The sequence below is a fragment of the Lynx canadensis genome, chromosome C2 (genome assembly GCF_007474595.2).
Source record: "Lynx canadensis isolate LIC74 chromosome C2, mLynCan4.pri.v2, whole genome shotgun sequence".
NCBI classification, from domain to species: Eukaryota; Metazoa; Chordata; class Mammalia; order Carnivora; family Felidae; genus Lynx; species Lynx canadensis.
The window spans coordinates 148608581-148621762 of NC_044311.2; the positions used below are offsets into that span (position 1 = coordinate 148608581).

Sequence of the window (13182 nt, forward strand, 5' to 3'; positions counted from 1 at the left end):
GGCCCGTCCCACCCCTCCCCCGCCCCGCAGCCACGGGGCTCCCTGGCACCCCGCGGCACTCACCCCCCGCCGCGGCGGAGGGCGCCCACCCCGCCCCCAACACGGAGCCCTCAACTTCGACTCCCGGGAGCTGGGGTCCCTCACCCGCCCTCCCCCTCGCCCCCCCCCCGCGGGGCCCCTCCCTCCAGCCGCCTCCTTCCCCGCTGCGGGCGCGCGGCTACGGTGCCGGGGACCGCCGCCGCCGCCGCCGCGCGGGACTCTCCTCGGGCTCTGCCGCTGGGGCCTAACGGAGGCGTCGGCCAGGGCGGGCCCGCCGCGGAGGCCCTTCCCGGGGGCCCAGGCGGCTTCCCTCGCCCCAGGACCCGAGAGGCCGCACGGGCTGCGCCGAGCGGCGAGGAGGCGGGGGCCGGCCCCGCGGGAGGCGCTGAGGGCCGCGGACCCGGGGCGGACGCCAGGGGGCAGCAGCCGTCCTCTCTGCCGCCCGGGGCGTCGGGAACGCCCCCGAGGGCGCGGGACTCCGCCGGCCCTCCTCTGGGCCTTTGGGTCGCTCTCGTCAGAACTCCAGTTTGGGGAGAAACGACTGGAAACGGCCGCCGGAGTCAGCCCCAGCGGCCGCGTTGCGCCCCTACTATCCCGGCAGCCGAGCTGGCGGTGCAGGAACCCTCTGGTGGGAGTCGTGGGGGTCCCGGCTGCCCCGACAGGCCCGCATCAGGGTCTCTTCCCGAAACCCGTTTGCGCGCACACCGCGGTCGGCCCTCCCGCCACCACCGGTGCTCCCGGCGTCCCGGGCGCCGTCGCCCGGCCAGCGGCTCAGGCTCCCGCCTGCCTTTCCGAGCCTCTCCCCAGGTGGGCCGTCCCCTCGCTCCTCTCCCGGGACGCCCGGGACCTCCCAGCAAACTACCTGCAGTTTGTTTTAATGGGTCTGAGGTCTCAGCAAACTCCTTTGTGTTTTTCCTAAATGATTTTGAAGAGGCCCCATTTCAGGCATAAAGACCCCCAAAAGTCCTCTCTCCACCTTGGCCCGGCGGTTCCAAACATTGCGCCCTTGCCAAGCTTCCCCGTCTGCCGCCCACCCCCCCCCCCCCGGCCCCGGCTCCGCCGCCGCCTCCGGCTCTAGAGGCGAGTTGGGGCGAGTGAAACCCCTTTGCCGCCGCTCAAATACAACGCTCTAAGTGCCCACCGAGCGCTCCCGGGAACAGCCGCCAAGTGCATCCTTAGGGACCCCCGCGGACGCAGGGCGGGAGGCTCAGGAGTGCGGCAGAGGCGAAAATGGGCTCTGACTCGGGGGATGTAGCGGGTTGGGGTAATTTCGCCGCGCGGAAAGGTCAGAGAAGAACGCTCCTCTGGGGCTCCGGCGGTTTGAAACCCTAAACCCTGCGAGGGGGCTGCGGGTCTGACTCTCCGCGGCAGCCTCTCCGGCGGGGGTCAAGTTCCCTTCCTTAGAAAAGAGGTACTGGGATAGATGCGCCGAGGTGAGCCCTTCAACGGCAGCACCTTGGGCGCTGCTGGGCTAAGAGTTTCAACCAGTGCATCTCGAACTTGAACGTCGACGAGGATGATAAAAGCGAGAAAAGCTTTTGCTGATTTATTCTAAATCCGGCCGCCGGGCATTTCGGGTTCCCGGGACCCGCGCTGGCTATAAATGCGCTGTGCGGTGCGCACTTGAAAACGAGAAATAAAACCCTGCACTGCACCTTCCTTATCGAGGAACTAAAGCAGGCAGCATGAGGCTCAGCTAAGGTGTACCTCGAATCCCTTAGTCTGAAGGACTTTTTACAGAGCTTATAAAGTTCATTAACATCGCACGCGAAATGAAGAATTCCTTCCCACCCAAAGCGCTCATTTTAGCGGCAATATAGAATTTCCCTTCCTCTGCCTCTCTAAGAAAGGAAAGGAGACATTACCGCATTGACTCCTGGAACAATACTAAAATTTAACTCTTGCCATAATACAAAATAAAAAATACAACGAAGCGACGTGTTGGGTGGATGCTGTAGGACAGATTTTTCCAAATTTGCTGCGTGGGGGAAATTCCAATAATGTCCCTAACAGGAATGAAATGTAAGTTTTCAGAGGGATTTTTAAAAGTAGTATTTGGTTAGTTGGAATAAAAATAACAATTTCATTGCGAAAAAAAAAAAAACAAGGGCTCATTGACGTTTTTCTTCAGCGTTAGGTCAGTATATAACTGTAAGTGGTCTCAGAAAATATCTAAATATCTTACATTTTTGCTGTTTTGAAACCCTCTCAAAAATAAAATATGCCTGTAGGTAGGATTAGAGGCTCAAGCATTCTCTTAAATCAACATTCCCCTCTGTGGGTAACATCTTTTTAAAATTACATTTCTAAAAGTGTATTTCTAGAAAAAAAAAAAAACTTTCTATTTCAGTGACCACTTCAGTGAATTAAAACCAGGGCACGTATTTTGCTAGTGGTTCTGGAGCAAGCTGGTGCAGTTGGTATAATGTCATAGGGATGGAGAACATTTTTATGAAGAGTAACATGTTAATATCCGTGCAGGTGCATAACCTGCCATACACACAATCCAATTTTTGACATTACAATTTGATTAAACATTTCCCCCCTTCTGGAGTGGCTCTGAGATTATTATCCTTTTGAAATCCAATTCCTTTGGGAACAGGAGTCTTTCCTTCTGCCACTATATCCTTCCCTCATAGGAATGTTTCCATAGGATGCACGGTTGATGTGTGATCTGTTCACTCCAGCATCATCACTGTGTAGCTCACAGGTAGCAAGCAGAAAGTTTTTAAGTTAATTTTTTTTTTTTTTGTAATTTAGGATGCTTAGTAAACATTTTACCCTCGTAAAAATTTTGCATTGCCACTGCTGTAACAAAAGCAATAAACTAGGTTATAACAAGCTCTATTTTTTTTTTCAGAGTCATGCAGAGTCGTTTAATAAAAGCAGAATGCACCTGTGGTAAACTACGCTGTAGAACCGAGGGTGTCATTATAGTTTCATTGGAATGTTTTATAGGGTTTGATATTTACAATATGAAGAGCAGCTTTTAAGTATTTGTGAATCAGCAAAAAAAAAAAAAGCCTTAATTATTTGGCTAATTTATGTCATACGTTGTAGAGATGCATAGATAAAAAATCATATGAATGTGCATATTTTATAAAAAAAATAGAATTTGGGATCCAACATACCGTGAACATCTCTAGATGGATTCATTCCGTGTACACATTCTGAAAGAACAGAAAGTGGTAAAATAAAAACAATTGGGTAAATGTACTGACAGCAAACACTAAATTCACTGATAGTTGATAAATTTCATTCTAATTGCAATAATTACAAGCATTAAAACTAAATTTCCACCCCCCCTCTTTTTTTTTTTTTTTTTTTTTTGTTGTTCGCTGATTGCCCCTCACTCTTTTTAGCACTGGGGAATTTTATAGCATGTTGTCCAATTTGGGCACAAAAGTAGCTTTGAAACAGTAAACCAGCAAGTAAAAAATGAACTGTTACATATGCACATAATTTTATGTGACTTCAACCAATGTTTTCCATTGATAGCTAGTAGTGAATCTTTCTCTCTCACAGAATCACCTTTTTAAACCTCGGTATGTGAGGCCAATGTGATTTATTTATGAACATTAGAGATACATTTGGAGGAAGTAGACGTGAATCAGAATTCAAGGTGAAATCAAGACCAAACCCTTACTTCATACCAAAACACTTGCAAATTGGTATTACAGCAGAGGTGAAATGCAAGAGGTAAAAATACGAGTTTTCTTTAAAGCAATGAAGATAAACAATTTTGAATACCTCCTCTGAAAGAAACAAACTGATAAACATTATCATAATTTACTTCCAATGGGACAGGTTGGAAATATTTGCTCCTTGCTTGCTCTACTCTCCTTCCCTTTACTAATTTATCCTGATTTATCTTTCAGAGTATTTATCCTGAAACCTCTCATTCTTGACATAACAGATGATAGCAATTTTTATTGAAAATATCTGTCATACGATCACATCCAAATATGTGTCACTATATTGCTGCTGCCAGTTATAGGTAAACCCATTAAGCAAAGTCATCTGAAGCTTCTTTTCCTTGAACATCTACAGTAATGTTCTGCTTTTGACATTGCTGGAACTGCCTTGTATATTGAAAATGCTCAGCACTGAATGCTTAACACGGAGGATACACCATTTTTCAGAGCCTTCGGATTTGAGCATTTGCAATGTCCCAGACCGACTTTCAACCTTACTCCACAATATTAATGTAATATATCTTAAAAACACTTTAAAACTAAGAAAGGAGGTAATTATTTCAGATTTCCAGACGCTGTTTAAATAGGCAGGAGAACGAGATTTACAGCTCCTTAGTCTTATGTGTATATATATATATATATATATATATATATATATATATATATTTTTTTTTGCCAAAGCAAAAAGAACCACTAGAATAATAAGGGGTTCTGAAGGACTACCCTATAATGAAAGATTAAAGCAATTGAATAGGTATAGTTTCCACGGAGCATCCTCAAAAAACAAATCACTGAGAGATTATGGTTTGCATGTATATAAAATGACTCTGTAAAGAGTTGTTTTTTTTTTTTATAAATAGAGCAGGGAAAAAAATCATTTGAGCTTATGAATGATAAATTAAGAAATATCAAATGTACCCTGAAGTTCGTAAGTTTACTTTTAATAGGCATGGGGGAGGGGGGATCCCCATGAGGGGGGTCAGTAATACTGACCAGACAGCTGGATTTATACGGAAGAGACCCAGCAAACCCTACCACCCTGGACATTCTCTCCTGAGACCCTGAGAAGCTCCCCCAGGTCAGAGGCTGGGGAATAGAAGAAGCAAAATAGAAAAACAAGTGTTCCAGTTACACAGCTAATATTTCCGGGATTCTGGGAGAAAACCCAAGATCTTTTTTTAACCTAAAAACAAAGGCAAGAGTGAGTGAATTTTGGAAGGTGTGCATGTCATCTGTTGGGAACCATCCTTAGTTTGTCCTGTGTCAGTAGCCTTGAGGACACAGTGCTCATGCCATTTAGCCTTAAGCCCGGAGAGGGTGGGTCGTCTGCAGGAGAGGTAGCCCCTGTGGAGGTTGGCAGTCATTTGCCCAGAGGGTTGTGAAATGTGCTAGAACCTAAACCGCAAGGGAGGAGAGGTCTTGGGGGTTCATGGCAGCAAGAGCTCAATTTGGCTAACTTATCCACCAGCTCTCTCTCGCTCTCTCTTTCTCTCTCCCTCCCTCCCTCTCCTTGAAACTACTAAGTGCCAGGTAATGACCAAAATGCTTGTATATTCCTCGCTTCATTTAATCCTTGCCAGGATGCCATTACCAACCCCATTTTACAGACGGGGAGCCTCACACTTGGAGAGTTTAGGAAACCTGACAGTCACTCCACTCTATGTACACACACACACACACACACACACAAGACACAGACGCATGTCCACCTATGGGTCTGAGCTATGTTTCTTTTTGATCACAACTACGTATTTTTATGGGTATCTTTTGGAGAGCTCTGAAAAACTAAACTCTGAGCTCATCTTTCAATTTACCCTCTCCTGTCTCATTGTCTCCATTAGAAACTATCCCCGAAATTCTTTATATTGCAAATCTCGAATACTTAGGAGTCACAGCCCGAGGTTATTTCTGGCCATCTGCAGACTTTGAGGAGCAGGTCAAGGTCCCTTTAGCTTTTCAATTCTTAATAAATGTTAAATGGCTTTCTAGCCCTCCGGCCTCCACTCATTCAAAATGGCATTTTGAGGACTTTCCCAGGTATGAAGTATTTGATTTCCTCCCTTCAGCGTATCTGTAAAGCTTTCTATGTGCCAGGCAGGGTGCTGGGCTGGTTGATAGCAAAGGACAAATAGAGGAGAGCGACAGAGCGTCATGGCTGTTGCTGAGTGTCATGGAGTGTCATGGCTCCAGGAAGATGGCGGAGGAGACACAGGAAAAAGAGGGGGCATACCACCTGGCGGGGGTGGTACTTGGGTTGGCTCTTGGAGGTTGGGTAGATTTTTACCAGATGGTTGGCAGGGCTGGAGGAAGGTTTCAGGAAGGTGGGAGGGGACAGGGGAGAAGGCGCTCCTGGCAGAAGGGTCAGCATGAGAAAGACGTGAATTTCTGAAACAGACCCACACGTCACTTCTGGTGTCATTGGAGAGTAGGTTTGGGATGAGGGCACTCACAGAGGACACAGTGCTGGCAGACATGAACACAGGTCGTAGGCGGCTTATAAACCTGCAGAAATTTGCATTTCAACCTGAGGCCACTGGGTTCTATCAGAGCCTTGAAGTCTGGGGAACATCGTGATTAACACCTGTTTGAGGGAAGTAAATGTGTCAGAGGTGGATGGGTGAGTAGGAGGGGGTAGAGATGAGGAACGGGGGAGCTACTGCAGTTGTCGGACAAGGAATTGTGAACATCTGCATTAAGGTGGGGACAATGGAGATGGAAGAGATGGCCGCAGAGGGGAGGAGAGGAGTCTCTCCTGCTTCCGGCCCAGGTGCCATTACTAGCGGGAGGGAAGACCAGAGGAGGAAGGGTTTGGAGGTCGACCCGAGGATCTGGCTTTGGATGTACAGAACAGAGCTGTAGGTGCTGGTGGAGAAAACAGCAGTTGAGGGCAGAGGTCTAGGGTACAAGTAACGAGTGCAGAATCGTCACACATCTGTGGTGGTTTCACATCTTGCCGAGACAGTGTCCGGGGAGAAGGGAGCGCTGACAGAATCTGAGATTGTCAACATCTAAGGGGTTGATCAGAAAAAGATGGACCTGGACCGACCAAGGGGATTGAGCCAGGTAGAGAAAGAGGAGAATAGGGTGTTTGAAACAAAAGAAGATGGGAGTTTTGAGAGGAAAGGCATGAGTCTCAAAGGCCAAGGTCAAGGAGGGGCCAATGAGGATGAGGACTGAAACAATGACATTGGATTTGTCCCTAGAGGATCCGTGGTAACTTTTGCTAGAAGACATTCAGTGGAGCAGAGGATGGGGCAGTGAATGCATGGAGGGAGGGGGGAGCTAGGTGCCTGTTGGAGGAGGGAGGGGAAAAGGGGGGTGGCAGGGAAAGGGAAGGCCCAAAGTTGAGATGTGTGCGTGCGCGTGCGCCGGTGTGTTGAAGACATGAGAGAAAATTAACATCTATCGTGTGCATTTTACTGACGATCAGACCCATCAGCTCCCGCGCCAACCCGGCTCTTCTCGCTCTTTTCACCCTCCGGTCTCCAGGGTGGGATCCACGGATTTGCCTTTGACCTCATCCAGTCTGCTGCCAAGTCCTCTTTTTGGTTTCTTCGTTGTAATTTACCCTCCTTTTTCTATCCCTATTGCCATCATTCTGGTTCAAGTTCTCATGACTTCTCACCAGATCTCCTGCAAAGGTCTCCCACAAAGGGGCTTCTATTAATTTCATGTAGTACTTCCAGATTAATCTCCCATACCACTGCTCTGCAGACGTGGTCACAGAACACATGCCCTACGCACCCCAGCTTCAGAGCGAGCTCTTCTGCGCTCTCCTGCAGGATTAAGGACTACCCTTCATTCCCATCTTGGAGTGGGCTCAGATCCCTGTGCCTTGGGTGAAATTTTCCCTCAAGGGCCAAATATACTCTTCCTCATGGTCTCCGTGTCCTCTGGGTGACCCTTGGACTATATTTTACTTTATGTTATAGCTATTTGAGTGTATCGAGGGTGGGGTGCGTAAGAGCCAAGTAATGGGACCAACTCTTCCCTGGCTTCTGGTTTCTATGTGGAGTGACATTCTTCGTTATAAAACTCTTGGCCTCTTGCCCCAACCTCGTTCATCCTCCACCATAAAAGACTGAATTGCTTGCTTAGTAGCTCTGGGAATAGAAACCAGGCACAGGAGGCAGAACCCTAAAACAGACCCTCAAGACTTCCCACCCGAATCTGGAGGACAGCGAATATGAGGAAATGTCACGCCCTGGCCATGTGACGTGGCAAAGCGAATTTTTCTGATGTGACTGATGTTACCAATCCGTTGGCTTCGAGTCAACCAAAAGGGCAATTATTCTGGAGGCCTGATCTAATCACATGAGATCTTTAAAAGCAGAGTTTTCTCAGGCTGGGGCGGAAAAGAGGTAGAGAGAGGGATCCGATGTGCCTGCATCGTTGGCTGGATGATGGAGGGAGCCATGTGCAGGAACGGAGAGCAGTCTCTGTAGGTGACCCCTGGCTGACTGCCAGCATTGAAGCAGGACCCCATCTCGCAGTCCTTAAGGAACCGCATTCTGCCGGCAACCTGCAGAAGCTTCGAAGAATATTTTCCCCTAAAGCCTCCAGATGAGAGTCGGCCGGTCCAACACTGGTTGGTTTTTGGCCTCGTGAGTCCCTAAGCTGGGAACGTGGTTGAGCCCAACTGGACTTCTGACCTACAGAACTCTGAGCTAATAAGTAGGTGTGGTAATTTGGTAGTGTGGCAGCAATAGAAAATTAGTACTCTGAGCGTGCCTTTCCCTTCCCTTTTGTTTGGGATAACACTGCCTGTGTGCTAATGAGTAAGTGTCTATTTATGGGGTTCAATGGCAAGAAGCCATGTCCTGAGCTATGTTCTCTCACAGTCCTTGGTGATAAAGCTGATATTTTTTTCCTTTTTAATTAATTAATTTTTAGTTTTATTATTATTTTTTAAATGATTTTTTTTTTAATTTTTTAACATTTTATTTATTTTTGAGACAGAGAGAGACAGAGCGTGAACGGGGGAGGGGCAGAGAGAGAGGGAGACACAGAATCGGAAGCAGGCTCTAGGCTCTGAGCCATCAGCCCAGAGCCCGACGTGGGGCTCGAACTCACAGACCGCGAGATCGTGACCTGAGCTGAAGTCGGACGCTTAACCGACTGAGCCACCCAGGCGCCCCTTTAATCTTATTTTTTTAAATTTACATCCAAATTAGCGTATAGTGCAACAATGATTTCAGGAGTAGATTCCTTAGTGCCCCTCCCCCATTTAGCCCATCCCCCCTCGCACACCCCCCTTCAGTAACCCTCTGTTTGTTCTCCATATTTAGGAGTCTCTTATGTAAAGCTGATATCTTAATCCCTGTCTGCTTGGCTACTTTGCCTCACAGTTGGTTCTGGATCACTGGGGAGCAAGGATATCTTTCATTGGGCCCCCTTAATGTCCCCTGTATAATTGTCTTATTGTCTCCTGATTCGCCCTCACCCCCACGTAAACACATCGCCTCTAGGTTTTGAACACCTTGCTGGTGAGGCTGTCCTCCTCCTTTGTGAATCCCTAGACAGTACTGCAGAAACTGAATATGTTTCTGAAGCCCCTGGGGATCTGGTTAAGTGCAGATTCTGATTCAACAGGTTTGGGGGGCGCCTGAGATCCTGCATTTCCAACAAGTTCTCAGCGCTGCTGCCTTTTCATGGACCACACTCAGGGAAGGTGAGAGCACCTGCTCAGTATCCAGCGAGTTGTGCCCAGCACACGCTAGACTGCAGTGTCTGAAAGGTTTTCTTAAACAACATTGCCAAATGCAAATTGACATCAAAGCTATTTCTGATTGGGTTTTTTAAACTCTTGTGATGGACTGAATGTTTGTGCCCCGCCCACCCCACCGCCCCACCAAATTCATATGATGAAGCCCTAACCCCCAGTGTGATGGTATTAAGAGGCACAGCCTGTGGGTGGCAGTTAGGTTTAAATGAAGTCATGTGGGCGGGGTTTTCATCACAGGATTAGCGCTCTTCGGAGAAGGGATCAGAGAGCTTTCTCTCTACTTCTCTCTCTCCCCCTGCCATGTGAGCACACAGTGAGAAGTCAGCCATCTGCAAGCCAGGGAGACAGCTCTCACCAGAACATGGCCATGACAGGCACCCCGATCTTGGACTTCCAGCCCCAGAACTGTGAGAAGTAAATTTCCGTTGTTGAAGCCACTCAGTCTATGATTTTGTGATGGCAGCTCACTACGGCAACAGAAGTTACCTTTTATCAGTGCACCCTCTAGCACACCGTACAGCAAGTGCTTTACACGTGCTCTTCCCCTTAACCCTCTGGTAACGAGCGGTTCATATTTCTTCCCTTCACTTTACCGCTGCAGAAACTGAGATTTAGTAACTGGCCCACTTTCGACCCAAGCAGTTTGCCTCGGGAGCGCCCAGCTAGAACCAGCCAGCTCAACTACACTGCAAGATGGTTCATATCATTATACTGTCCCCTGTCAAAATTTCTTTCCTAGACCCTGACGAGGTTCATTAAAACTACGTGGGCATTCTTTCTCATTCTGGGACAACACCGCCCAACGGAAATGTAATGTTAGCCATAGACACGATTTAAAACTTTCTAGTGGCCCCATTAAACGAGTGAAGAGAAATGGGTGAAAGTGCTTTGATGATATATTTCATTTCACTCACTGTATCTCAGACATTTGCATTTCAACATGTCATCAATATAAAAATTATTGATAGAGTTTACATTCTTTGTTTTTTTGCAGCCAGTCCTTCAAAGTCCTGTGTGTATAGCAAGTCTCAATTCACCGTAGTCACGTTTCAAGTCCTTAAGGGTCACCTGTGGCTAGTGGTTACTGTTTTGGACAGTGCGCCTCCAGAGCGACCGCTCGAGACACAACTCCGTCTGCACAGCAATGTTGCTACTATTCTGCCGGCGCTCTAGCAGGCCCTGTTTTTAACTTTGCTGTCAGGGAAGGCCCTTAAGTGACGCATCTTTCCTGACTCACGTTCTCCCTCTGAGCTTTCCTGAAGCAAAGTTCAGAATTTTTATTACAGTATCACCGGATAGACTAACAGGCAGAAAGATACACACACACACACACACGCGAGCGCGCACACCCATACAGAGCCAGCAACTGAACTGCAAAAGCCTACCAACCGCTGTCAATGCCTTGAGGCGCGTCTTCACAGCCACGGACGAGCCACAAGCCAACCTCATGCAGTTTTCGTTTCCACGTAATGTTTAGCAGCCACTGATGGCTCAGCCTATACAACAGCGCGGGGGTTCCTATGAGCTCTGAAAGGATATTACCAAAGCATCCCTTGCTTCTCTCTTTTACAAGATTCATTTTCTATGAATTTCATGTGAGCAGTGGGGATTAGAAAAAGAAGTTCTATTTTTCAGGGCTCGATTTCAAGACCGTGAGATCATGACCAGAGCTGAAATCAAGAGTTGGACGCTTAACCGACTAAGCCACCCAGGTGCCCTAAGAAGTTCTATTTTTAATAGGTCGTGATTTTAAAATAGAATTGTAAAGTAGCTAAATGATACTCATTCTCAAATAGCAATTCTTACAAACAGGCTTATTTTGAAATATAGCATATTTTCCTCCCAAATCACTCAAGATGTCAATTTGGTAACAATCTTCTGGTTAAAATACAATAAGAGTTCAAATCGATGAGGCAGCTCCTGGTCCAAGTTAGGGAGTGGATCCGCCTCTCTTCCAGTGCTCAGAAAAAATAACAAAGGGGAAGATATGGGACCAGGTCTATTACCGAAACGACTGGCCCTACCTCACTGTTTTGAGTCCTCAGAGGCTGCTGGGAATCTCTGAAGGTCCCAGTTATCTCTTTAGGGCAAACGTACCTGGTTTCCACCCCTCAGTCTGGTGGGGTGAGTGCAGAGGTCAAGAGGCTGATGGGTGGAGACTAGAGAGGATGTGGATTTTCTCCGGTTTCTTTGGCTCCATTAGCCATGGACAGAAGGTGGTTTCCTGGGACAGGCTGAGAAACCACTCTGGGTGCATGAAACTGGTCTCCTCTTTGAATGGCATCCCTTATCCTAGCGCTATGGGAAAGTACCCAAGTATCAAGAAGCACCTCAAAAATCTACTGAACAGGGAAGCGAATTTATGTGCTTTCCCATGATTCTGAGTCCCCCCAAGTGGGGACGGTTACAGGAGTAAACTTTTCTGGTGGATGACAGGAGTCTATAAAAACAGCTTATAACTTCTACGTCTGCTTTACTTTAGGTTAAATTTTAGTCCATGCATTTAAAACCATCCGCCATGATGAGCTAAAACACAATTTTTCTAAGTTGGGTAAAAAAAGAAACGAATGAACGTAGGAATGAACGCACAGAAGCCTTTTTCCTTGTTTCCCACATCATTTCGCGATGAACTCTCCTCCCAGAGGGGAACAGTTTATTTTATTCTTTGTGTTTATAATTTACCTTTCCTCTCTCACTTGGGGAATTATGAAATAGGAACGTATGTTTTTCTTCCCCCTCCCCGTGCAACATTTACGTCTAAAAATAAGTAGGTGAGTCGATTTAACCCGTTCTTGAACTGTTAGACATAGGAAGGAGGGTTGGGGGTGAACTGTAGGTCAGTTTGATAAAATGAACCCAATGACCCCTTTCGAGCTGGTAGAGCAGTGGGCGGGCCCACGTGATGTTAAATGTGGACCATGGTGGGTAAAGGGGCGGGCAAGGAGATACATATATCTTCAAGTGATGGGATGATGGCCGGGTAACTGTTCACTCCCTCCCAACAGCAGAAGTTTTGACGTTGTTGATGGCATGATTGAATGAATGACCGGGTTGTTCGTGCAACCAACAACTCCTCCCCCCTCCCCCCCCCCCCATATGGTTGATGGAGGAGGACCCAACTCATCTCTCACTGGTAGAGGCACACCAGAAAGAGGGCTTCAGCCTCCTCCTGCTACTAGCCACTTAGACACTTACACGGACCCAGCCTCAGTTTTCTCTCCTACAAAATGAGAGATTTGGACAAGGGGGCTTTTCAGCACCATCAACACTTACATATAAATGCCACCTGGAATTGTGAGAAATTGACCTGATCTGGTGCTGACCTAGGTCAGCACACGGCTGGAGTGAACTCGGGTTTTGAGTGGGGAGGGGAAAAGAAAGAAAAGGGGAACCCAGAATCAACTTCGCAGTGTTTTCTTATCTGTGGTTCCCCAGAGACTGCGGAGAAATTGGCTCACAATTGTAGCAGAAATTATTAGAGAGGGACCGCAGCAGAAATTATTAGAGAGGGACCGCAGAAGTTTGAGACGAATCTTGATTGTCCAATCTGCCACCTGTCCTGGACATGGGAATCTGCTCAAGAATCAGAGTAAGCAGTGTAGTTCTCTGCGAGGAATTGCTGAGAAATCTACATCGATCGATTAAATAATAAATTGCCAAATGTTGGTCTTAGAGTGTGCTCCAGGCACTCAGATAAGAAGGCAAATCCTCGCATATTAACCC

At 47.4% G+C, this 13182-nt stretch overlaps 1 protein-coding gene across 6 annotated transcripts in view; it reads right to left on the reverse strand.

The window, feature by feature from the left end:
* The window catches only part of RUNX1 (RUNX family transcription factor 1), a 255027-nt gene that overhangs the window by 95165 nt on the left and 146680 nt on the right, over positions 1 to 13182 (reverse strand). For 4 of the 6 annotated variants that reach the window (XM_030330210.1, XM_030330208.1, XM_030330209.1 and 1 more), the window contains one exon: positions 3171 to 3209. The exons of 1 other annotated variant lie outside the window; for it this stretch is intronic. In XM_030330210.1, the coding sequence (XP_030186070.1) occupies positions 3171 to 3209 (39 nt within the window). Of the gene's footprint in view, positions 1 to 3170; positions 3210 to 6184; positions 8660 to 13182 lie in introns of those variants that run through there. One more of the 6 variants, XM_030330212.1, reaches the window with a different exon arrangement.